Raw genomic sequence first — 26966 nt, 5'->3', positions numbered from 1 at the left:
AAGGAATGAGGGAATTGCTTGTTTGATTTGCCTGATAATAAATTCTCTGTCTCTTTGGCTGTCAGTGGCATTTATTTCTTTGTTTGATTTCTTCATTTTTAATCCACCTCAACATTTGGTAAATAAATGCTTTTTCATTCAGTTAACATGCTTGTACATGACTTCTTTTTGCAGTCGTGGCTCGACTGCAATCGAAACGATGTTAAATTAACACACAGGATGTGCGGCCCATGTTTTTTCCAGGATCTTTGCTACACTGACGGACACGCTGCTCTGAATAGAACTGTCCTGCTGAGGCATAATAGACCATCGGAGGTCCACTAATCTCAGCAAGGCAGGCGCACTGTGCCTGCTCCTCCAGCAGCCACAGGATATGAGATGCTGATCAGATTTCTATAATCAATTTACCAGAGCAGGAGGTATAAATCCTGTCCATTCACTCATTCTCTCTCTGCCCCCTCGCTCTCTGTCTCATTCTCCCTCTCTCTCCAAGTCTCCCCCCCTCATCCTTTCAGCACCCTGCTTATAGTTGGATGAATAATTCAGCAGCCAATGTGGTGAAAGGTGGAGTAAACAAGTCTATTGCCTAATATCCCGAGAGGCTGCCAAAGAGAGACGAGCGAGGGCAGAGAGGTAGCAGAGATAGGGGAATGGAGCAACACAGAAGGAGGGTATCTATGGAAAATGGACATCCAGAGTCTTTCCTCATGACCTGCAGTCATTTGCACTTAGATTGACTCAGAGGTTGTGCCAAAATGGCACAGCTGGCTTCAAGTGGTTCTCTCTGCTCCTCTCTCTCGAGCCACACATTGGCAACCATTAATAATGAAATCATACAGTGAAACACAACACCTGTGAGATAGGGTGGGAGGGAGTTCACTGTCCCAGCCTTTCTGAGACGAGAGCTGCCGAAACAAAAACGAGGATGAAAGCAAAGTATACTTCAGGCTACTGTATAAAACAAGTCATGACTCTCTGTCCGCTCGCCGAATGTCATGGAGAATAACTCTATTCAGGTTTGAAGTGCAGAGTAAGTAGCTTTTATTTTGACACAATCAGGTATACAGGGACCCTGCTTAAACACGAGACACATACAAATGAGCAGTACAGCTTTTTGTGCTCGCAGTAAAGCTAGTGCGGAGAGAATTCAGAGGACACAGTGTGCTTACATAAGGAGCTAATGTAATCTCACACTGGGGTTCTATCCACTGATTATGCAAACAGAACTACTGATTGATGACTCATCCAAAATTCAATTATCACTCTAAACAGTTTTATCTGGAAATCAGATTAGGATTTTTTTCAAGTACCGTGTTAATTACAAAGACAGCAGAATATTTGTTTTTGGATCTTTTTTTAAAAATCTGCCATATTTATAAAGATGGATTCAGTTGATTCAAACGTCGAAGCTGAGAATTTAAAGCTCCATAGCAAGACACGTGGACTGCAGCTATTGAAGTGTTGTGGATGTTACAGATGCTTTGTGGCCTGAGTGGGTTTCTGTGCTTTTATATGAGGGAGACAGCTGTACTCACTGGCATAGTCTGGCTGCCGTGGAGCGCGCTGATTGCAGACTGAGCCTCGGTGTGTGTGGAGAACTTAACGAAGGCGCAACCTGGAAGAAAGAGCAGATGCACACCGCACACAGGTAAACACACACAAACATACAAAGAAGTACATTTACACATGTATATATTAATATAGAGAGAAATATATTGTATATCCTGTACAGTGTTCACTCAAGTGAGCCTTTAACAGTGTACAATATATTAATAAATTAATAATAATAATAGTTGAATTATATTTGACACCACAGAAATCGCTGTGCAGTGAGAGCCTCTCATTGCACAGCAGGCTGCCCAACTCCAGGCATTAGGCAGGCAGACAAGCAGGCAGAAGCTGCAGGCAAGAGATTGCACTGATGAAGCAGAAAAGCATGCTATTTAGCACCACATGCCTGTCTGTGCATATTAAACACGAGCTAAACTGGCTAAACTTAACTAGCAAACCATCTAGGTTCTCAGAACAATTAATTGTTTCTACGACAAGATGTTCTGATCACTTCTTCTGATTTGAACAAGGCCCGAAACAATCAAACCTCTTTGCTGTACTGTCCTTAAAGAACTATGATTTTCTCTCTTTAGGGTCTGGCTATGATACCTTTTTCTTTCAAAATCAACCAAGAAAGTACCCTTAGTAGAAATGATTGAAGGGGCAGAAACTAAAAGATGCATCACCATCTAATTCAAGACAAAAGAAAATGCATTCTCTGTGAAACTTGCAGTAACTGTCCAGCCGACTGCTCATGCAGGTCTCTGAGCTCAGTTTATTAAAATGTGAGAAAGCTAGAGCGAATAAAGATGCTCAGCGACTGACACAGAAACACATGTGGACTAAATCTGGGTCTGTTGTCTGAGCTAGCAGGACTATCCACTGAGCCACCGTGTCCTTTTATAATTACACCCCATTTCACCTAATTTCATTTTTTCATGTTAAGTTTCCTTTTTTAAAATTATTTAATCTGTCATACTGTCAGTCTCCTTATCATCTTCTCTGCTTGACCCAGTCACCCTGCCATTCTTCCTCTGTTAATGGGCTTATGCCTATGGACACCAGCCTATCACGATGCCCATTCAGCTGTCAAAGCACTGCCCCCCCTATTGAGATATGAATAGATCGGGGCTAGAGCTCGCTATGACCTGGACAAGGATTTTGCCACAGTAGTACAAACCATACATCAGTATAATTATGCATTTAACACTTCCTGCACCTTTTTAAATAAACTAAAAAAACTGAACGTGTGAAGCGGTGAGGAAGCATAAAATATTCTCTACATGTCATTTTGTATCACAGGACTTTGAGATGCAACATGGTGATGAATTTTTTTTCACTTGTTTAGATGTTTTTTATTTGATATGATATAATTATACTACTAGTACTGCTACTGCTACTACTACTACTAATAATTATTACTATAAAAAGACTTTCAAATGATACTCTCAGCCATTACCAGAAAAAAAGAATTGTGATGATGTAATAGAGGATAATGACTTGAGTGTTGACAGTTAACTTAGACGGAGCATAAATACTGCACAGCCACAAAGAAGAATGCAACTCGTTCCCATCCCCACAGTGGGGACACTTGAATCGTTTTGACATCCGTCTTTCTTTTCTCCTCCTCCAGCGTACTGCAGAGTCAGAATGTTCTTCAAACCCTTTTAGATATAATTCCATAACGATTTCCATAAGCACCGGCTGGGGAATAGGCTTTAGAGACATGAAAAACCACTGGTCTCTTTGCTCTTTGTTGCATGGCTATCTCAGAAAGGGCTTCAGGATATCAACACTTCAGTACCTGCGTAAAGTCCAGCGGTACATTCAAAACAATAGACATCAGCAGGATAATGACTGGGATTTTGTTATGCAGGAAATTCAGGTAAATACTGAAAAAGTGTTTGCAAAGCCAACAGTAATTTTTAAATCATTGCTGAATTAGGTGGGATCACAGCAAGATATCACATGTGGTGAGAGAGCTGGGTTTTCCAGGACTAGTAGCAAGACTAAAAGCAAAAACATTGTCCTAATTAGAGTAACGATAAATTTAAATATGGCATCTTTTAGAAACTATTAGACTTTGACAATCCCGTGTCCCAAACAACATAACGTTAAATTTTTGACATCAATTAACCAGTCGGGCTACTTGACCTATATCTGATGGATGTGCTGCACAGATTTGAGACACACACTCGGATGCACTGTCACTTCTTTGTCAGTGACCTAAATAATGCTGTCAGCTGTATCACGGCTCTTACCTTTGCTGTTTCCGTCAGGACCTCTTAGGACCGTGCACTCTTCGATGACTCCGTAAGGCTCGAAGAGGCGGTAGACATCCTCCTCGGTCTGTTGTTTGTTCAGCATCCCAACAAACAACTTCCTGTCTTCTGGAACAAAAACAAGAGTCAAAAGATTACATTACAACTTTGACCTCAATTATGAAACCAATTTAAGAGCATACAATAGTGAATTGTACAGTAGAGTCACCGTTGGTGGAACAGAGACAGCAATTTAAAAAGGAAGTCTCATTTTCCGCAGGAACAAAGACACTTTCGCGGAGCCTCGGTACAGTAAAGTAACTGTCTAGTTTATTTAGTGCAGGTTGGCCTCGAGTCACATTGTATTATCTCTTTTCCCAGACTGATCATTTTAAATCTCCACTATAAGTGGGTTTAGTCCCATGTGGGCACATATACTATAGCAGCAGGGGGTAAGTGAGTGGTCAGGGGCTGGAAAGAAGAAAGGAGGGAAATGGTAGACTAATGAAGAGGTTTCTCACATGCTCACACACGCAGCCACAGAGACCCAAGACAATGAGAGAGTCTTTGGTCCTTTTAAAAGCAGGAAGGGGCTCCAGGCAGCTCTAACCTCCTACACACCACACTGTACTGGCTGAAAGCTCCAGTTCTCTCCCTCTTTCTTTTACTCACTCTTTCTCCTTCCCCTTTATTCATCTATCTCTTTCCTGCGTTCTTATTCTCTCGCTGATTCTACATTTTTCCCCTCATTCTTTTTCAACTGCCCGCCTCCCTCCCTTCCTCCCTTTATCTCTCTCTTACTCTACTAATTGCTGCTGATCCAGTGTTTTTTGTGCAGCCAGAGAAATATTTCAGTGTGCTCTTCAGTGAACAATGGCGTGTCTCTCCAGTGAGCAACGAAGGCTGGGAGACACGCCATGAATAACGCTGACTTTTCAACAGATAGCCCGTACGCCACCGAGTCCTGTTAAATGCTTTGGGATCTGATCTTTACCTTGACCTGACACGCTGTGTTTACTGATGTACTCTGGCCTTCCATGATTAATGCCACAGTGCAGCATGTCTCAGTTGGCAGCAGAAGCTCTAAAAATCTTCCTTTTATACAGATTGTTTCTCCAACACTGACCTGTGCCATCACAGGAGACTGAGCGAGAGGCAGGACAGCAGCAAAAAAAAAATCGCCGCCAGGGGTATTGCCCGGTGTCGGGGTGACCTGCGACGGCTATCGATTGTGTCGTGCCGTTGCTGCTCTCTGACCCTAAGCCAAGCTGATACCCACATTCCTGCAGCGAGCACGGCAGAGAGTGTGTATGGACATGGCGCCCAGCTTCGGTTTCAGCGCTCAGCAACCCCAATGATGCACCTTTAAAATAATCACCCGTGTCAGAGCGTTGTCTAGGGAGGGGCATCCCTGGTGCCGGCTCCTTATTGCAAGTGGCAGGATCAGAGGCTATGTATCAAAATGGAAGTGATGCAATGTGACATCTGTCAGGGTGGATTGGAGAGCATTTATCTGCAAAAAAAGAAAAGCCCTGAACTGGAAAATGAAAGGCCAAGATGGTCCTTCCTTTTGCTGGAGGGAGAATATAAATTCTGAGGTTGGATCAGCAAGATGAGTCAAGAGTGGGGGATGGGGCTGGACTGCACATATTTCCCTGAATGCCGTCAGACCAAATCTTACATACGGTCCTGTGACAGAGAGGAGGCCATCTGAGCTCCTACTGTACCTACTTGGGCTCTAGGTAGTAGCTTATGCGGGTCTGAAAAGTACCAGTGCAGAACCTTTAACAGTTCTGTGCCTTTCATTCTTTATTGTATCACAATATCAGTTCACAGTGAATTACACAAAAGCCTCACAGTGTTATTGTCTTTTAAAATTGTGTTTATTCTAATTTATTTTTGCATTATGTGTGACAGAGGTATGGAGACATGTGGAGATGGTGACTGCAGAGTATCTGCTTCTTTTGTATTTAGCAGAAGTTCCTAATCTGCAGCTGCGAGAGAGAAAGAGATGGAGTACATGTTGTGGAACATAAATGTGCTTTGAAAACAAGCTAACAATGCATGAAAACAGATCATCTAGTAGATCTGTTCCACTGTCTAGGATTCTGCTCTGGCTGCTCTCAACTAAAACGCTCCCTTGGGAATTCAGGTCTTGTGTTCATTGCCAATAGAAACATTATCTCATTTATCTACAACGCTGCAGCACAGGCGGCGTGCAAACAGACACAAACAGAGTGAAAACACCTACAGTCATTTACAGATATCTGACAGGGGAGGAAAAAAAACGAACAAATGAGGGACAAAGGGAGGGAGAAAAAAATTAGACGCAGAAACAAGGATACCCTTGCATCCCCTGATACAACGGATTAGAGATAACAGCTCTCCCCCCATGACCACACGCACAGTATACACATGAGTGCATGCCCCACTGTTAACTATCTTGTAACTACAGAGTATTGACATTTTCTCGGTAATCACCTTAACCCGCCTGAGTGCTGCCAACTGCTATTGCTGCTAACTTCCATCCGCTAACTGCAGCTACAAAACTCTCACAGCACCCAAGGCTGCTGCTAATTGCAAAGCCGCTGCTAGCTGCAAGTGTAGTTAATACTAATCTCTTGTTTAATCACTGCTGTGTTACAAGCTGCAGCACATATTACAAATAATCTGCATGTTCACTGCAGTGCAAAGCTATATACATATGTCTGTTTGTGTGAATGATACTGATTTAAACAGAGGGGGGAAAGGTTGTCTTTTCCTTTGGTTTCGTCAATACCTTGTTTCATTACATTTCTGAATCTGGATCTTTTAAAGAATCTGGACACAGTGATATAAATTGGCAGAGCCTCTGTTACTTCTTCCCTTTACTGTTTGTTTTTTTTGTATGCTCTTCTTTCATAAATCCCGAACTAATACGATGAAATACTCAATTTTTCCCTTTCTCCATTTCTTCTAGAGAGTATCTTTCTTTCATATTTAGTGTAAAAAAAGCTTGTGACAGAAACGGCGATCTACCAATTCATGGCTAAAGATGAGATTCAGAAGAGTGCCATGCTTATGCATGCTTTTATAAGTCTAATAAAAGGAATGTGTATTTATGCTTCTGCCTTTGTGCATACATAAAATAGTAGCCGTTTTTGCGCAGACCTTTATGCATCTGGTCCAGTACTTCCTGGACCATGTTCAGTTGATTTCAGTTGTCACAGTAATTCAGGAGCACCTCTCTGTGTATCCTTTATCAGAAAGAAACTAAATTCAATTTGTGATTCACTGACAGCTTTTAATAGCTTTCTCAGGTAATGCTACTTGTAAGTGGACTGTATCTGACTGAGTACTGTTTTAACTGAATATTAGGTCACATACACCCGTAAAACAATGCAAAAGGCTAAAATTGCTAGCAACTAGCATTCCTCTTTCACTACCTTTAAAAACACATGCCTTAGCAATAGCTGTTCGAGGCTAGCAAATTGCTCCAACTGTGCAGTTTAACACAGAAAAACTGAGGAAAATAGTTGAATTGTGGTCTCCTTACATCATGATGCAACCTAGTCACGTTGAATATCATATTAAATTAGAGAGACTCTGCGGGTTCTGTAGTTATTAAGAAGAAATATCATCACCTAATGAATTCAGGGGTCCAATAACCACCAGCAAGTTCGCTGTGAAAACTGTACTGCATGCTGGCATTAAGATGCATTTACAGCTCACTGTAGCAGAGTACTGTATTCAACTTCAGTGACACACCACTGATGTCCTGATATTCACCTCCCCATCATGTTTAATTTACTCTGAGTTACTAAACAGATGCTTGTTTGGAATAAATGCATTGGAAATTAAACTCCAGAATAATGAATTGGCAGTGTGCTGTCTCGTTATAAATATTGATTTCCTATAAGATTTATAGGTCCATTTGAAGCTGCTCTAATCAATATAAACTTTTCAGACTAAGCATGTTGGCCCTGCGTGAACTCTTAGAGTTAACAGCACTAAAGCAAATTAAATCAGTAATATTTCATATCTCAATTTTTCATGCTGTTGCCTAACCATTAAACTACGTGCATGACAAACAATAGCGCAGTAATCCCTTTCTCATGCGTGTGTTCTCAAGCTCAAAAGCACAATACTTTCTTCTCTTTGTTTCCACTGGAAGTTTAAAAAAAATCTCCTCTTCACAATAAACAAAAATACACCACATCTCCAGCACAGTCTAATATACTGTAGACTTATTGCGCTGCGTTTGATGATTACGCTACATTACTATGCAAGAATTTGACAGTGGATTGAGACTTTGTGAATAGCAATGGGGCAGAATGGGAGTTTTTGGAGCAACAAGATGAAAAGAAAAAGAGAGAGAAGCCGGGGAAGAAGAGACGCAGAGAGAGGGAGAGAGTAAATGTGTGGGAGAGTGGGAGTGATGAGCCCATACTGTAAGTTGCTGTGCATACAGTCCTGTAGTCCTTGATAAGCCAGGATGGATGAAAGAGGCAAACCATTGGAGTGGGTAAATCATTGTCAGCGGTGGGTAGGATGAAGGAAGCAAAGGGACGTGAGACAGGAAGGGAATGGGATGGAAATGGGAGTGAAGGGAGGAGGGAAAGCATACCAACAGCTTTAGGCGCTCCCTTGTTTTCAAATTTCCCTTTTCTAACTGTCTCTTTCTCAATTATTTGCAGCGGAAAGGCAGTATTATGGAAGGAGTGAGAGATATTGTGACAGAGGGAGAGCGTGCGCTATAGAGAAAAAGTACTTGTCGTAAGGATGGGGAGGTTGCTATGACAACTACTTATACAGCGGGCTGTCAGTCATGTTTCATTGGAGTTTGGAGAGGAGGAGATGAATGAAAGGAGCAGAGGAGTTGGGGAAGGAGGGGTTGGAAAAGGGTCATTTCTCCATCTGTCTGCTGAGCCCGAGTGTAAATTTGACTGTCAGGCTTGCAGATAAGGACAAATTATGAACAATATTAGCAGGCTGATAAAAGGGAACAATAATGAATGGATAAATATATTAAAACTAAATGAGATAGCATCCAGGCAGAAACAGGGGCCCTGAGAAGCCATCCAGGTTTTCTCATTTGAAGGGGAAGATAAGAGTCAGGGAGAGGCTATGAAGGGGAAGGATCTACCATATTAGAGTTAGCTACTGTAGCATACTTCCTTGTCAGAAGAAAGAAAGAACCAAAAATCACCCTGTAGCAGGAATACCAAACACTCTCCCTCCTTCACAAGCCTATTATACTTCTCCAGTGAGCAGGATGCCACACAATAACAGTGTCAGCATGTGTTCAAGCATAAAAAACACAGACTGAATGGAATGAAATTAATTAACCCTAAGAGATCACAGTTCTTAGCCAGTGGAATTGAATCCAATTTATTACATATAGGGCTCTAACTAGGGTTGTGTTTGCATTAATGAGATGCGTGCATGGATGTGTGCAAGTACAGCACGTGTGCACTCTTGTGTATAGGTGTGCTGAGGGCATCCCTCCTACCCTGGGTATAGCAAGGACCACGGATAAGAATGGAGACCAATAAGGCAGCGAGCCTGAGGTTTGGCTCGGCCTCGAGATGAGAAAACCCTGCCAAATTAACGTCTGAATAATGAGTCTTTTATGTGCTGCATTAATGCCACAGAGAGGATGGACACATTTTGTCATAATGTTGGAGCCACATCACACACAACCCAGTTAGCAGGTTCCACCAGCACACCTTTAACTAAGGAAGAAATATGGGTTGATGGAATAGTTTGTTTACCAATTTCTAAACTAAATTAGCACTCCTGTGTGTGTGTGCAGCTGTCTTTTGAAGTTTGCATGCTAACCCACTGAGTTGACAGCACAAACCGTAAGGCCTACCATGCGCCCGCCCTAATGAGGTAGCTTATTAGCGCTGTTTCCCTTACGACTTCAGATGTTGCTTGGAAACAGCACAGCAAAGAAAACAATAGTGTAGATCCAACCAAAAAGCCATCAAACCTGGAGCTCGCTGATGTGCAAATTCAACACATTGTTGAACCTCATATGACTGAATGAAGAATGAAAACTAGATTTACTGACTGAATTTAATTGTTTATGAATGCTAAACACACTGTATTTTATTTTGATGCTCTACAGTCTACAGCACCGTCAACCATACATTAGGTCTACAATTCATTTTTGACACGTTAGCTTTAACAGGCGCTACAGACCTGCTTCTCTAACTCTTGCAGCGCCTGTGGTGACAATGGCTTGACTTCATGTCATAGTGTCATCATGTTGGTGTCGCGGCTTGTCATCGGCAGCCGCAGCCCGTAAAACCCATCAGTAAAAATGCCATACAGCGGTGCACACAAGGCCTTGATAGTAATTCTTCAGAAACAGTGCATCCCTCAGTAAGCACCCCTCTGGGACAGATTCCGCTTCACCGCTTTAACATACATATAGGTATACGCTGCAAACATGCGGGAAGCAACACACAAAGTATGCAATTATCTAAACACACAGACACACGCACGCACAGAACAGCAACTACATCAACAGGCACACTAAAAGAAACATTTACTATGCATGGTCCATGTATCGTATACACCGAGAGCCAAAAACACTGTACAAACAAACATGATCGCAATGAGTAGGAGGCTGCGGTTGGTAAGTGTTGCATCACAAGCCCTATAGCGTTTTAATCGGGCCAAAGAGCTTAAGATCAAACGGTAACGTGTTACCAAACAGCAGCCTCATAAGAAAAGACAGCTTCTATATGCCACAAACATGTCCCCCACACACCAACCGAGTCTTCTCCATTTCTGAGGGGATTTGGAAACTAGTGATCATGAATTCTTTCTGGGCGCTGGCAGAAATAATGATGGATAGCATATATGACACCTAAAAGACTCACCTGTGCATCTACACACGCTCACACATGTTTGTATATAAATGCGCATATAAACACATAAAATGCACATACAGCAAAGATTGTACGCATTAATGCGATCTAATGGCTGCTTTGTTCGGTGCTGCTGGCTGGGGGATCCCAGCAGCATCTTGGCCCTCACTGGAAGCCTTGAACATACAATTACAGGCCCCTGAATTGGTTCTCCCTCCTCTAAACGTTCCATCTAAGACCTCTGAGGTGTGTAAGTGTGAATCTTGGCGTGCACGGTTGTTTTGTGCGCTCTTGCTTTCGGTACAGTTACAGTCAGCTCATCGCCCAGTTGACAGCTTACACTCCCACCTCAGAGGAGAGCAGCTGAAAGGAGAAGAATAGAAGCAGAAATTGCTTAAAATATTTTATCGCCGCCATATACGTCTCAGCAAATTTACACTCAATATGATAACAAATGTGAAATATTACTCACAGCTTTGTGTCGACTTCAGTGCATTAAGGCGCTGGTCATAAATCCTGAAACTGCTGTGCAACTTGCCTACGTAGCTACTGTATATAAACATTTACAATATGGCTCTGCTATTTATATTCTCTCCCTTCATAATGCCATCTGAAGGGCATTTTGGCATCCGTTATATTATGGATTTTTTTCTCCCACATTTTCCTCTATCCCATTTATTGCCATTCTTCTTTCCCGTCCAGATTGTATTTCTATACAGTAGAAGGCCTTTTACCTTTGGCAGTATTCAACACAGCGCTAGCCTGTTTCTTAATTATTTTCTCATCGCTCCACTGACACTGATTCATGAGGGTAACGGTGGACACACCCCCATGGCCAGCCCCCTCGCCCAGCCTCCTCCCCACCACCCCTTCACATAGTTTTTCTCTCTTTCCTACCTCTTCCTTACAGTAGAGTTGTTCTCAGCTTACAGATTCAATCATCTCCCGGACGTTATTTTTCTTTCTCTCTGGTCCCATTTTTGGCCCCTTCTGCCTCAGCATCTCCATGTCTTTTCCTTCTCTCACATTACCCTGTGATTATCTTGGCTGGCTAATGAGTTACCTTCATGGCAACTCATTAGCCAGCCAAGATAATGCTTATTTTCAATTAATTCACTTTGTCTTATATGGAGAGGAAATAATGGACTTCATAAAGAGATGACTAAGGACTTCACCATACATTGAATCAAACCAAGCTCCACAATCCCCCCTACGATGTGTCATATCAGTATCCTCTGACTTCTTGACCTCTCACCCCAAACAGCCTGGTTCTGCCGGAGGGTTTGTTCCTGTTAAAAGGGAGTTTTTCCTTCCCACTGTCGCCAAAGTGCTTGCTCATAAGGGTTATATGAATGTAGGGTTTTTTTCTGTATGTTTTACTGAAGGGTCTATCATTAGGAAAACCATCATTAGAAAAAGGACAAAAGCCGAACTAATATCTTAGAGAGCAACACAGTAAAGCAAGTAAAAGTGAATAGAAATGATGGGAAAATGGGCGCATGAGTTTGCCAGAGAGAGAGAAATGAACCAAAGGAAGCTTAGGAGGAGAGAGCGAGGGGCCATGCTTAACTCCAGCTCAAGAGAGAGTGAGGACGTACCAGAATATGGGCTATCTCTCTGAAGCTTTGTCTGCAAGAGCAACTGAGCTGGCAGATGACTCTGCTGCACATGGACAAAAGAGGCTTACAGGCCACCCTGCATGTCAGCTTTCCCCAGCCAGAAGTGTGAGAGCTGTAGGGGAATATAAGGTGCACTCATGCACTCACCTGACTAGACCTACAGAGACCTCGGTGAAAGTGGATTCAGATTTTCTCTATGACTATACAGAATGACATCAGCCAGCAACTTTGGTTTCCATAAATTGTAGTCTGGGGCAGAGCGTTTCTTTACTCGAAAAAAAAAACTGCAGTGTTAACAGTTATAAGATGGGGGGGAAATGATGTATGAGGCGAGGGTGCAAATACATAAGTAAATGCATAAGCTCTAAAGCACGTTACTGGCATATTTTTTATACTTTACTGTTTCCATATTATTAGCTGGAGCAGATTTTTCAGGAGGCAAGATGCTAAACTTGGAGGTGCTTTTTTGGGAACCTTTTCCCTACTTTTTCTCGTGTGTTTTTTGTATGCACAGCCGCTGTACTGCTGATATGACTGCAGGGGGAGGACCTAACACTGTCAGTCACATTGACAGCTAAGCTGCCTTATCTGCTCTCTGCTGGTGCACTTTTAATTGGCTAGAAGGTCAATCTGCACCTTTTAGAGGATGTAATTGCACCAAAAGCATTTCATAATCCAGGACAGCCGTACTGTTTTTTGGGCCTAAGGCGAGCATGTGCACGAGGCTTTCATATTCTTGTGATTTTTTTTTATTTTTTATCCCTACTTGTAAGAATAATCATTTTGGGGAGTTCTGCACCACTGTACTAATGAACTCCTGCAAAGGTTTTTATAGCAGAGCATCTATAGCAGAGAAATGTGTGTGATGACTGAAGGTATCTGCACGATTATTACTGTAGATACAGCACGAAGCTTACGTTGGAGGCTCCTGACACAAAAATTTGACGTCAGCTGCTTGCTGTTGAAAAAAAAGAAAAAGAAAAAGCTGTGCTAGTTTGTGTTTTATCAACACGACAAAAATTGTTACAGGTTTGTAAGGAGCAGAACTATAAGAAAGGAAAGATGCATCGCCATCTTCATCAAAGCTAATGCTAGTGGATGAAGCAACATCATACACCAGCCGAGCAGGTAGTTCTTTGCAGCATATTTGTAAGAATATTTCACCGGAGAGAAAAATAATATGCATTTGACAATATAATAATGTACTTGCTTTTCTCTTTCACTTGTATTTTCTCTGCCATCCCGGATAAAGGCATTTCAATTTTCTCAAAAAAAAAGCAGCCGTACATGCTAAAAACACACTATTGTTGCAGGTGAGAGGCTGAGTGACATTACAAATCTTAGAACGTTGAGGCATGTTCCTTTTTTGGGGGGGCTGGTATGGAGGATGGGTCGATTGATATCAGAACTGAGAAAGATGAGTGTGGATATGCACATGTTTGAAAGCACACACTGAGACTTGTGCATGTGTGTAAATTTGTGTTTCTTCAGCTTGCACACTCGTTGGAATGGGCAGCTCTCTTTGTCTACCTCCCTAATTTCCCTGACAGCCCATTTGTTTTCATTTCGAGGATATTTTGCTTCATATATAATGAAATAAACATCTGTATGTTGTGCAAATCATCAAGAGGAAAGCTGGCATTCCTCATCCGATGTCAGATACATGTTGGCATTGCTATTATACTTCATCCATCAGTTTTATTGGATTTGTTTATTGTCACAGCAAATCATCTAGTGTCCTGTATTAAAGGAAATTGCAAAGCCTACACCCTGTCTAAGAAACCAGTGAACTGTAAGACTACCATACTTTCCGATTTAGCGTGCAGAATGTGTATCTTGGAATAGGATTTTTTTGAGGTAGTGAAAAAAATTTGAACCCGTCAAGCTAGCACGTTACAGCATTACTTTGGAAAAGGACTGTCTTTTCTTTTTCATCAGCTTAGACCAAACTATCAGGCAGATGGCCTTTTCCTCTACCCCTCTCTCTTCTTTGCTTCCTCTCTCTCTTACTGACAAACCTTACAGTAAGCATTTTAATTCCCCCTGACCTTTACTGATCTCACCCAGGCAGTTTTGCCCATTGCTTAGGGCCAAAACAAAATGAAATTTGAATTTCCGCTCAGAATAATTTAAGAAGATCCTTTCTATACAGGGAGTCTCAACTATTTTGTAGTTTGGGTGCTGCCAACTTACTAAATAGACTTTCCGTAAGAGCTCTCTCTCTCCCTCTATTTTTCTTTTGCCTGTGGGACTGGGGGATCACATATAGTGTGATTTGAGCGTGTGAGAATGGGAAAGACGGGGGAGACTGAGTGAGCACAACATCCCCAACCAAGTCCTCTGTTTCGCATGTATGTGTGCACAAGCACATAGCATACACACAAACACAGACGTGCTCCAACTCCAGCACACTGAGCACCAGAGGGCTTTGTGTGCAAGGCTGAGAAATGCCATGTCAGCACGTACCACATGGAAGTTTAGAGGGGAGGGAAAAGCTAAATAGTATAAAAAAAAAAAGGGAGTGTGTGATGAAAAATGCATGGAGGGGAAAGGGGGACAGAGGCTCCCTGTACACAGCTGTCTACTAGGAAGCTCCTAAGGATCTTTACACTCTTTATCCAGTTGCCTCTACTGACAGTGCCCGCTTCCCTGACTGACCACACACCTCTAAAAGTGAAACTACATAAACTTATGCATCCTCAAACATGAAATATTTGTAGATATTGCAGCTGTAACACCAGTGGTTTACACTTAAGAGCACACACAGAGCTTTATCCGTGTAGCACAAAATACTAAACCAAGGTGACTTTTTCTAAAAGCGTGCTCATGTGCAAAATTAGTTTGGAAGGAAAATAAAACATATATTAATTATATACAAACAACTGATTTAGAATGTAATAAGATGCCTTTCTTCTGCTAAAAAAGGTTGCTTCAAAGCACAGCACAGCATAAAATAGATGCTCAAATACTCCTCCAACCCACTTTCAGTTTAGTTGATTGCAAACCTTGTAAGCTGTCATGCCGCAGTCTGGTGCTGGTTATAATCAAAGAAGTACTGTTCGGCTCTATTCTTCTCTATTCTCCCAGACAACCTTCACAAGTCTCCTTAATCACACTGTAGAGGTGACGTAAGGATAGAGAAACACTGGTAATTAGACACCTGCAGAACAACTCAATTAATCTGAAATCAACCATCTTGTCCAACTGTGCTCACATAAGAAAAAGGTGATTTGTCAACATGTGTATTTATGCTATGGATATTCATTTTCCACTACGGGTATTTTGGTTAACTATCTTTTCCCACGGTGTTCGTTTTTACTGCATAACTGCACGACAACGTTAATCTGCAAAAGACGCCCATGTTGACAAACCCAGTTATAGAGCTTTAGGGGGGAAAGGTTAAGTATCAACACAGAAACAGAATGTAAATCGGCAAAGCTCTTGTAAGACACACCTCAAATGAGCCTACTAGACCAAACCCTGCTCTTTCAAATTAATTCATCGTAGCTTGGGCATTTATGCACGCTAGTAATTGTGGTTCGTGCTTAAGGTAATGTCGCTGTGCACGTGTTATGTTCTGGGTGTTGTTATGACAGGTCATGCTTGTCAGACGGCACGCAGACATGTTGAGTTCGAATTTGATTTTAATCCTCTCAGTGCTTCATCAGCGCTTTATCAATCACACCACCTGTTCTGGGAGGATTGGGTGTTAGCGAGTCAAAAGAGACGAGGGACGTCTGCATTTCAAATATCAATCACCGCCCAGTTTATTGAAGGATTATCTGAAATTAGTTTAGTTAATTCATCATTTTAAAGGACAGTTGCTTTGCTCCTGATTAGTTATTGTACACACTTGTCAATTACAGATCCCTGGAGAGTCTGTGCTGTGAGGAAAAGAAAGAAAGGAGACAGTCTGGTAGAGGAGTCAGAGAAATAATTAGAGAATAAAATACAGAAGGAACAGACTCGGCCATCACCTCACTGAAATTAAAGATAAATATTTTTGTCTCCCTGCTAATACGTTGATATAGCTGCAGAGTAAATAAAAAAAATGAAGGCACTAAATATTTTTTTCTGGTTTGTTTGTGGAGGTGGATGTTGTGTGGCGGATGCGGTTATAGATGTTGTGAATTAGAAGAATCAATGTGTGAGCCTTTGTACAAAGAGGCCAAGTGGAGACCATCGCATTGACCTCTCCGCAGGTTTCTATTCCCATAGTTACTGTTGCTACGATACTGGGCTCAGCTCACCACGATATAAATGGCTAAACAGAGAAACCCTGTCAAAACCCGGTCAGAGACAAACACTGATTGAGGACGTACAGTAACGTATTTAATGCAATTTCAAATGTACAGTTCATTTTTTCCCATTTATTATAAATGATATGACTAAATAACATAGCAAGCAGTTTTTAAAAAATGAATGTGAGGTCAATATTGAAGTGTGAAAAACACTATTTTAGGTTTATTTGACATTGAACAAGTATGCCAACTTCTTCAACCATATATCATGAACACAATAGGTTTTTAAACCAGCGTGTCTGTCCAGAAAACATGTTTTAAAAGCACAAATCATCGGAGAAGGACAAAGAGAAAAATATAAACAAGCTTAAAATGTCCGCGGACAACAAGGACACTGTTCTTTCCAAACTCTGTTTTAAAATGATTTCAACTACCACACCCAAAATAACAATAGCTCAAATCTATTCATGCATTGTTTGCACCTGAACAACACAGGGACGACTGATTTTGCTTTACAGTGGCTGTTTGTCCTGTTTCAGTAACCCACAATATTCATTTCTCCTTTTTCTCTCGTCGATGTTACCATCTCGATGTAAATAACGGTGGGCAAAATATATCTCATCTAATAGCAAAACATTTTGACGACCTGCCTAATGTTGTATTCGTCCTCCTCTTAGTGCCAAAACAGCTCTGACCTATCGAGGCATGGGTAACTCGACCTCTGAAGCTGTGCTGTGTTATCTGCACCAATATGTTAGCGACACATCCTTTAAATCCTGTAAGTTGTGAGGTTCCATGTATCGGACTTGTTTGTCCAGCACATCCCACAGATGCTCGACTGGATTGAGATCTGGGAAATTGGGAGGCCGAGTCAACACCTTATTTTTGTGCACCTCAAACCATGACTTTCTGTCTTGATGCTCATGTGCCCGTTGTTGCCGCTTTCGGCGGTGGATAGAGGTCAGTGTGACTGGCACCCTGACTGGTCTGCTGCTATGCAGCCCCATACACAACAAACTGTATTCTGACACCTTTCTGTCCGAATCAGCATTCAATTTTGGGGCAAAACGAGCTACAGTAACTCATCTAACATAACCATGAGGACAAAATGTTCATTTGCTCCCTAATATATCTCACCTGCTAACAGGTGCCACGGTCAGTATTTTTCACCTCACCTGTACATTTCTGCCAGCTCTGTAAGTACCTGTAAATATAGCTACAGGTATCACACATCATTAAAACAAGTCATTTTAATTGGCTGTTGAAAAATCCTGAGCCTCTTGCAGTCAGTAACAGGCACTACTTATACACCTCATAGATATCTCATACTAAACACCTGGGGCACGCTGGGGCTTCCAGACAGAATATTATATAATGATCACTTTTAATAATCAGCAGCTCTCTATAGGAAGTCCAATTTCTTCTTCTAGAGTGTTGATTCATTTTACATGGAGGTTTTTGCATTACTATTTCAATACGTTTTGCAATTCAGCGCCAAAGTGAGAAATGACGTTAAGTGTGTGTCCCCGTCAGTTCAATGCACATGTTTCATGGCGCATATCAAAGGAAGAAAGAAAATGGATCCTAAGGTAAGCTACATGGTTGGTTTCAGTGAGAGCTAGCGGGGAGCAGGGTTTCTATTGCAAACCAGCCCAGTTAGAAGTCAAAGCTCGTGTGAAATTAACAGAACATTGAATATACTGTGTTATGTCAACCCTGTCTGCCTCTTTCTACCTGGACTCCTCCAAACCACTTTCACTCAATTCACTATTGCTCCGGTACCTCGCCCCTTTCCCGAAGGTAAAATATCCCAGGAAGCAATCCAACAAAATTTGACCCAATGTTCTCCTTGTAAAAGCAAAACTAACCCCATGTGCACAGAGGCAGGGCAGAGAAAAGGGGAGAGGGCTTTCATAAATGCAAACCAGTGTGCTCTAAAACCACAGGGGTGAATATAACCTTTTGCATCAGAGGACAGAGTTATTAGCAAAGCCAAAGTCAGAGCAGTCATTTAACTGTCTTCACAGTAACTGCTTCTCCCATTTGTTTCAGTGGTGAATCCTAAAAAAAAAAAAAAATACAAAGAAGGTAAGGAAAGTACAAATGCCAGAAAATGAAATAATGGAGTGTTTCTAAAATTTCCAATTCAATTTCCTCATGCTGACCTGCTGGTACAAGAGAAATCAATGCAGCTTGGAGTAAAGCGTTCTGAAGTGAGGGATGGCAATAGTCTCCTTTTTTCTCGTAAAAGCAAAGACCGTCTTTGTTTTGGAAGATCACTCGCTGAAAAAAAATAAATCTCTCTAGAGTAAAATACTCGTACTTTGGCTGTCTGCAGGAGCAGGCGCTAACCTATGCGCTCTCTCCAGCTTTCAAGCGTGGCCATTACATCACAGCTTTTGAACTCCTACAATGTAATGTGCTCAGCGTTGTTTCAAATCGAAACAAGAAAAATTAGGCACACAGATGTACATATTTTGTCAGGATGAGGCAAAGAAAATACCATTAACCTCGAGTGTTTCATCAGAAGGCTTCAGCGGCAAAGGGAATTAGCACAAATGTCAATAAAAAAAACAAAAAACAGACAGCAATTTCCTAATACTTCTTGTTACACTCGTGTGAAAAGGGAGCAAAGTGAGAGATATTTACCTTTCCCTCCGCCTAAGGCAAAACCCATCCATCACCCGTGTCGTCAACACAACAATGTGGCCTGCAGGATTGTGCTGTGTACACCCTTTGCAGGCCTAAATTAAATCCTTGATCAGAGGTGTTACCTGGGATTAATTCAGGTGCCTCCTTTGAACACAGGAGGCTTAGACAAGAAATCCAGACCAGAATTACAGCCCTAACTTCACTCTATAGACATCAAAGACGCAGGGATAATAGAGGAACGAGAGGGAGACAAAAGTACTGTCTCCATGGCAGCCGGTGATGGAGACCTCGCCTACTGGGACTGGCTGAACATCACATCTGCTGACTTGAATGAGAGAACAGACCTTCAGAAACACTACTCTCTAGCTCGGAAGTAAGCTTTAAGGCGTGTCAGAAAAAGTAACGACTTTTTGCATTGGCACACAGACTGTATAAAAGAAAACGAATATATAGTTGAAATTTCAAGTCACTGTGGAAGTGCCTTAAACCAGAAATCACTCATCTAGCCAGCAGATGGTTGCTAAAGAAGTGCAGTTTTACAGAAGTCATTCAGAAGATCACCCTATCACCGAAGACGACTGTGGTTAGAATGCTAAAGCCGAGGGTTTAAAATGCAAATTCGTGAACCAAAGGGTGACAGTGGTAGCATCCATCATTTATATACAGGCCATACAATGGCAATGCCTTTCGTTCTTTGTTGCATAATTTGTGTTGTGCTTATGCAGTGAAAGTGAATGAGCATGACGCTTGTCTCGCTCACACTTTCTCTCTGTGTTGGACGAATCAAAAGACACTTTATGGTTAAAAATACTGGGCCGCCTACGCATTACGCCTACAGAAGCTGCTCGCCCATGAGCAGCTGGCAGCCTGCAAAGGTGGCATCCTATTACATGCTTGAATTCAATAAGCTCTTTAGAGCGACCCATTCTTTCACAAATATTTGGAAAGGCCAACTGTCATGGTCCTGGGTCGTTGACCCAGCGTTTTGTGTTTATTCTGATTTTGTATTAGTTTAGGGTTGAACCTGAAGTTTGGTGTATATTCAGCCCTACCTGTGTCTGTCCTTGGTGCTCTGTTCATGTCCCCGTGTTGTGTTGTAAATCAGTCTGTGTGTTTCCTGCTTTACTTTGAAGGCTCGTGTCCTAGAGTTCCTGTTTTGTTCTGAAAGTCTGTGTCTGTTGTCATTGTGTTCAGCTTGTCTCCTCCGGTCCTCATGTGTATTAGGTTCAGCTGTTCTTCCCTCCTGTGTGTGATTACCTGATTACCTTGTGTGTGTGTGTGTGTGTGTGTGTGTGTGTGTGTGTGTGTGTGTGTCGGTCTGTGTGTGTTGTCGGCTCGTCTGCGTTCTATGGTGTTCTGTTCCTGTCTCTGCGTCTCTCTGCCCCGCACCCCTTTTGTATGGTCTCAGGTTTATCATTTAGTTCTCCCAGTTTACGTTTCTTCAGTTGTTTTGTCATGCCTCACTTCCTGTTTTTGCCACTCCACCGCTTGTAAATAAACACTCGAATCATCAGTCACTGCCGCATTTTGGGTCCTCCTTTTCCCCCACACCACACGGCTCACCCCGCCAGCCGTGACACCAACTACATGCCTAGGTGTTGATTTCACACACCTGGGCTAACGGGACTGAAAACACCTGAATTCAAACATCAAGAAGTGTAGCTCAATAATTCGGTCTATATAGGGTACAGCCAATACAACAAAAGAACGACCAGCCTCCTCTTACAGTCCAAATAAATGCATCCCAGGTAAAGTGGGGATTAAATTGACTGCGTGGATATCTCTGCGCAATAGAACCGCACTTTTAAAATCCACTTTAAGTGACGAAATATTAAGGAACTATACTTTATTTATATTTACACTGAGCTGCATATTATACAGAACACACCAAATTAACAGGTGCACCTATGAGTGTAACAGTTTAGTGGCTAAGTGCAGCAACAAGCAGAAACAGTGTATCTAGTCAAAAATAAGAGTATGTTATAAAGAAAAATTAAATCAAATGAATTGGGAATAGTTCATGAAACTATCTGTGCACAGATGGCCACAGATGAAATAAACACATTACACCCAAACTCTTGTGTCTGAACTCTGACCTGGCCATGTAAATCAATCAAGTTCCAAAGGTCCTTATTTTGCTGCTTATTCTTGTCAAAATATGGAAACACTGAGAGAGAGACCTTTCTTGTATTTGAAAGAAAACAGAGGACACTGACTGACTGGCCAGAATAAAAAGCCACATAACTGTTTAAGCATGAATGTCTGAAAATGTTCTTTTCCTCTTCCTTTTGGAGCAAAGGAAGCTTTCAAGGTCCAGAGATTGTGAAATGTTATTTTTCATCTGCCTTTGCTGAGGCAAAAGAAACCCTGAAAAGCCATGGTTACAGCAGTTTAGTAACCATCCTATTTCAAAATTGAGGTCTTTTCAGATGTTGTGTGCCATTCAGACCTCCTGGGACTCTCTGCAGTGTGCTGCACGAGGCCTACCATGCCTACTGGATAAAATTGTGGAATTTTTTTCTTTTTTCCCCCCAAATACACTATACCATCACATATTTCTTCCTTACCAGTTCACAGTTTCCTTGGAACCATGCAGAGTAGCAATGGAGCTAATGTGTTCTGGTGTAAATGAGTGCTCCATTTGTTCAGCCTTACTCACTTTTGTTTTTGTGCCCTAAACTTGTAATTCAATGCACAATCATTGCATATCTCTTGCATCAATTTGTGTATATTGCCAAAGTCTGTAGTTGTGTATGTTCTGCTGCTCTGGTTGGTAATTTCCGAGCTCCGATTCATACAATCGGCGTTTGGGCTCTGAGATGCCTTATCTGCTGTGACAAATAACTGTTGAGCAGCAACAACAACAGCAGATTATCATGCAGAACAGAGCCTTTAATGCAGCGGCGATACAAAATGAAAAAGCTGCGAAGAGGCATGATGTTATAAACCACTCACTTAATTTGCTGCAGAACAGTTTCCTTCTATCACATTAGAGCTGTTAAACAGGACCGAGTGCTGCACAGAGATGTTTTGTCCCCACTATATGAAAACTCATCTTCTCATCAGTAGCGCCTCCCAAGACTATTGTCTTCACTCATCAGTAGATGAACAATAAACTTGTTGTGCTCCAGATATCCTTGATAGTTATCTTCAAAAAAATACCACTGGGATTAGGCCTAAGAAGAAGTGTATGAAATATACACCATGGTAATGCAACTATCAGAAAAATAATAATATTTCTTGATTTTTACTTAACCCTATTCCCCACCTCGCTCATCTCCAGCTCCATCAGACAATTTAGGCTTGTCCTTGGCTCAAAGGCAGTACCGCTTGAAGTGCCTTTATATTTGGTGCAGACACACACATCAAAGAGACCAGGAGCTTATTTTCAAGTATTTTGCACCCTGAGGCTAGGAACTACTTCTAAGGCCGCTGTATTCACTGTAAATAGCTTGGTTTTCTGTTCCAGCAAAGCACCATCTACCAGACAGCTGTGGGCATGGGCTTCCGTGCTCTCCTATCAGAGGTAAGATTGAAAAATAACTGTGCATAATAGTTCTGATGATTGCTTTCCTAAGGTGTTGATCGGTAACGCTCACAACAGCTAAAGCAAGTCAGCCAGGGGAAAGGCATCCAGAGTATGTTCTGCCTCTCACCTTTGAAAGATCAAACTTCTAGTTGTGTATTTGATGGTGCGGCCCAGTGATGCACTACAAGTTTCTAAGCATTCCAGGTCTCTTTTATCCAGTGTTAGTCTTGCGAGGACGTAAACACGTTTGACATCATGGGACTGGATATAAAGAGCGTGCAACTCGGGGCAGATTTTATAGGAAGTCTGCGTATTTTAAGCTGTTATTTTGCAGATTGACATTAAACATAAAAAAGTTAGGGGTTTGTGTTCAAGGCATGACAGGTGAAAAGCAAAAATGGGTAATGATAAAATGAGATATGACTTGGCGCATCCTGATGCCAGGTTGAATAAACGGAGGTTAAATTTGATAGGATACGACATGAATTTTACCATCGGATAGTGTCAAACTAACAAATCAAATATAAACGTGGCGTAGCATTTGTCATATAAATGTTTAGCACAGTTGTGGTTGCATTGCTTAGTCAGATTGAGAACAATAAATAAATACAGTTTCATAATCTTATGTAGATTGTATGTATTGTGTCTCTCCTGAGTTAAACTGCACAGAGGTAAATTGGTGAGATTCAGCTCAGGTACTCAGTAGACTGAGGAAAATAAGCCGAAAGAACAGAAAAACAGGCCAAGAATTGAATGTCAGAAGCTATCTTTTCCCTCCCTCTTTCAAATAGCATCAATCAACATTAAAGATAATGGTATCGTCTTCACTTGGTAGTAGAAGCGTGCCCTTTAAAGAGAGCTGTTTCAGTTTGCTGTATCTATTGCTTTGTCTAAGAGCACCCCCTTTATAGTGATGCCTTTCTGTTTTTGTAACGACTTCTGTCAGACAGCAATTCTGATGCCTCGGAGTGCTTAACATCATCCAGTCTTCTTCCTGTGATTAGCCCCATGCCTTCAACCTTATATGAAAATTCATTCTAAATGTCCTCTACAACCTATAAAACATCCATACTGACTTGCGGCTGCCAAGCTGCAGGGTGTTGCTAATCAGTTCCCTCTATGGTCCATTTAGCCTCTGTGTCATTAAAGATAATACAAATAAAATAACAGTTAACATGAAGGCACTTTGAATCATTCCCCTAAAAAAAGCAAAATCTGCCTCCTTCACCAACTGTCAACGATTTGCACTGGAAGAAAATTTTATTTTATTTTTTACTTTCCTAGTCTTGCCGTTCGTTTGTGCAGAACAGATTCCAGTTAATTACAAGGCAAATGGTACAAAATGTGCTCTGTGACCATTACAATCCTGTTTGCCATGCTCAGCAAGGATGCATTGCTCATCACACCCACACGAGCGCTGTGCACAGATAAACAAAAACACATAAAGACCCCAGTTAACACACATATGTACACTTCTGTAAAGCATCCATGAGCATGGGTGTCTGTCTTTCCTGATTAGACACATGCATCATTTCAGCTTCACACAGATGCAGGATTTCAACACTTTGCTCTACCCTCTCTTGACTTTGACCAATATTGTGAAATTGTGGTATTCAGCAATGGAACTTTAATGAAAGGTTTTGCAACGAGGAATAGACGCTTGGTTGATCTAATGAGATCCCTAACTGTTTCTGCCATCTGCCAGACCCAAGTCATGACATTAACTATGCAGCCATGCTAAGCTTTAAACCTCTTTTAGATGAAGCAGCCCTCTTTGCTTTATGCAAAATGCTGATGGACAAACAAATGCACACATATCTACTTTCAATAAAACAGTAAGTGCACTGCAGTCATTGTATGCTCACAAAGAAAAACGACCCGCTTGCCTCTGTGCAAAGCAAACTTTCTATCTTATTTCACTTTTGTAGTAGTATTAATGTATCCCACGTATGACGCCTTGCTTTAAGCTATACTCATCTGCAGTATTCAAGGGTGCCATTGTTCCACCTGGTTGGGGAGAGGTCACTGCAAGGGAGGGGAATAAATGCTTAGTGATTGACTAGTCTCTGTTGGAGAAATGAGTTCTCCATTCAGTCCCAGGCTTCCAGAGGTGAAATGTCCTTCACAAAAGCAAACACAATCTGACAGGGCCCTGCAACAGACTCAAAGGCGCAGCATGGCACACGAGTATGAAGGCTCCACGATCCTATCCCTTTCCTGCGACCTGTCTCCAATTTGCACACTCACTTAGGAATCTGAAAACATTAATATGATCATTTGGGGTGTGATGGCATCAGCCACACAGGGGTAAATTAGTCCATTTTTTACTTTATTAGTTTGCTTTGCAGTTTTCTTCATTAATCATTTGGTTAAACAGGTAACTCAAAGAAAGAGAAACATAATTAATATAACAAAACATTTTAGAAAAACCACACAATGTTACTATGTGCGCGTGGTTTGGGCGGTGGCTGTTTTCTGTCTGGGCAAAAGGCGTGGCTGAGGACTCTGGGAACAAAATGCCTGCTCAGCAGGACTAACCATGAGTTTACCAGGAGCAGGGGTGTTTTAGGCTTAGTTAGGTTATTCTGTGCTTAGTTAATATTAGTGTGTGTTTTTGTTTTTCCCCCCTATTGTGTTCAAATGGTTTGGCCAAATCATTATAAAAGCTACCCTCATGTGTCTTTGTAATTAGGTCAGTTTGTGAGTTAAGTTGTGTTTCACTTTGTTTTGTTTAAGTTTCTGGAAAGTCTTTTTTGTAGAGTTATATTTAGTTGACCTCTTTTATGGGCCTGCTAAGTATGTTTTTGAATTTTGTTAATTTCGGACTTTTTGAGGGTTAAAATAAAGAAAACCCTTTTTGAAGATATTTTTTTGCCTGTGTCCTCTTTGCTTTGGCTGCTTGGTCCCTCACAGGGGACTTTTCCATGAGTGTACAGATATGTGTAATGTTAACATCAAGCTTAGATTTGTCTTTGAAATATAAATGGAGCGCATTTATCTAAAGAGACAGACTGATCGTTTATTTTCGGTAGAGCATACAGTATCACGGCAGTTCTCACAGGCTACCGCTGTTCCAGGTTGGGCCAGATCTGGAGTCCCTCCTGGAAAGTAAATTAAAACCCGGAGCACCCATCAGAGACTAGTTTTCCCTTCCATGCTTTAATTGCAGTAATTGCTGCTGCATATCACATCTGCAACTAACTGATGGATTTGCCAGTAGACCTGAGAATGGCTCGGCTCAACTGTGAGCTGCCGTTCATGTTCAGAAGGCAGCGGCTTTAACCCTTCTGTGGCTGGCGCTAGTAAGAATTGAAGGCTATTGAATCTTGAAGGCTAGTCCTAACATTTGCCCACAAAGTCTGCTTAATTAGAGAAGAAGATGTGCCTGGGTTTCTGTTATACATTGGTTTTGCATGAATAATTCAAGGCACACGAGGCTCACCGTTGTTTTTCAGGCCCCCCTTTGCTATTCACGTTACAGAAGAAGCTCCAGTGGAATAAAGCGGAATAAAGGAGAGTTTCGTTCTTTCAAAGCAAAAAAGAAAAAGAAAATGCTTACATGAAAAATCATCACAGTCATGAAAGTTTAACTCATGGCTACTAGCTTGTAAAGGCTCGTCAGTAGTCAGAAATGTTCTCTTACTTCTTGTGAAGATAGAGACAAGTCCCTTTAGTCGCAGACATGCAGTGTAATAGAGCAAGGCTTGTTTAGGAGGCCAAACTACAGAACTAGCAACAAATTATCTCTGTACAAAAAGGAAAAAGAAGAGTAAACACAGTGTGTGTTCATGTATATAAAAGAGAAAAATAAGCGAAAGACACGTTTGCACACGTGCAGGAATATTTGAAAATAGTTGCACAAAAAAGGCATACGTTATGCATGTGTTTGGAGATGTGCTGTGTGTTGTGGTTGAGGCAAGCAGTGATCTATTCTTTCCCATTACCCTACTGCATACGTGTGGTTCATTTACATTCATGGTTATCCAGATAATGAAGCTTTCAATCCGGGGGATCCTGTGGTGAGAACAATGAACCCAATTACCTCCCGCCGCTTGTGAGATGGGATGGCAGACTCTGAGACAGATGGGAGAGGCTACACTCGGCCGGCAATCCAATCACATTCATCTTGCCTGCTTCCCGTTTCCCCCGTTCATGTGTTCTTCAGCAACTTATCAACAGGCAGGGGCCAGAGAACCTGGGATCATTACATCACACGCAACAATTCTGCAAACACACACGTGCACGAACGAATT

The 26966-nt window shown here is 41.7% G+C and overlaps 1 protein-coding gene across 11 annotated transcripts in view; it reads right to left on the bottom strand.

Annotated features, from left to right (window-relative positions):
- celf5a (cugbp, Elav-like family member 5a) overlaps positions 1-26966 on the bottom strand; it is a 187360-nt gene that overhangs the window by 28482 nt on the left and 131912 nt on the right. For 7 of the 11 annotated variants that reach the window (XM_026158996.1, XM_026158999.1, XM_026158997.1 and 4 more), the window contains exons 4-5: positions 3813-3941; positions 1536-1615 (exon numbers count right to left, since the gene is read on the bottom strand). In XM_026158996.1, coding sequence (XP_026014781.1) covers positions 1536-1615; positions 3813-3941 — 209 coding nt within the window. The remainder of the gene's footprint in view (positions 1-1535; positions 1616-3812; positions 3942-26966) is intronic. The other 4 variants (XM_026158998.1, XM_026159006.1, XM_026159004.1 and 1 more) reach the window with 1 other exon arrangement.

The sequence above is a fragment of the Astatotilapia calliptera genome, chromosome 23, assembly GCF_900246225.1.
Source record: "Astatotilapia calliptera chromosome 23, fAstCal1.2, whole genome shotgun sequence".
NCBI classification, from domain to species: Eukaryota; Metazoa; Chordata; class Actinopteri; order Cichliformes; family Cichlidae; genus Astatotilapia; species Astatotilapia calliptera.
Note: the sequence above shows the minus strand (reverse complement) of the source record. Positions and strands in the feature narration are given on the sequence as shown.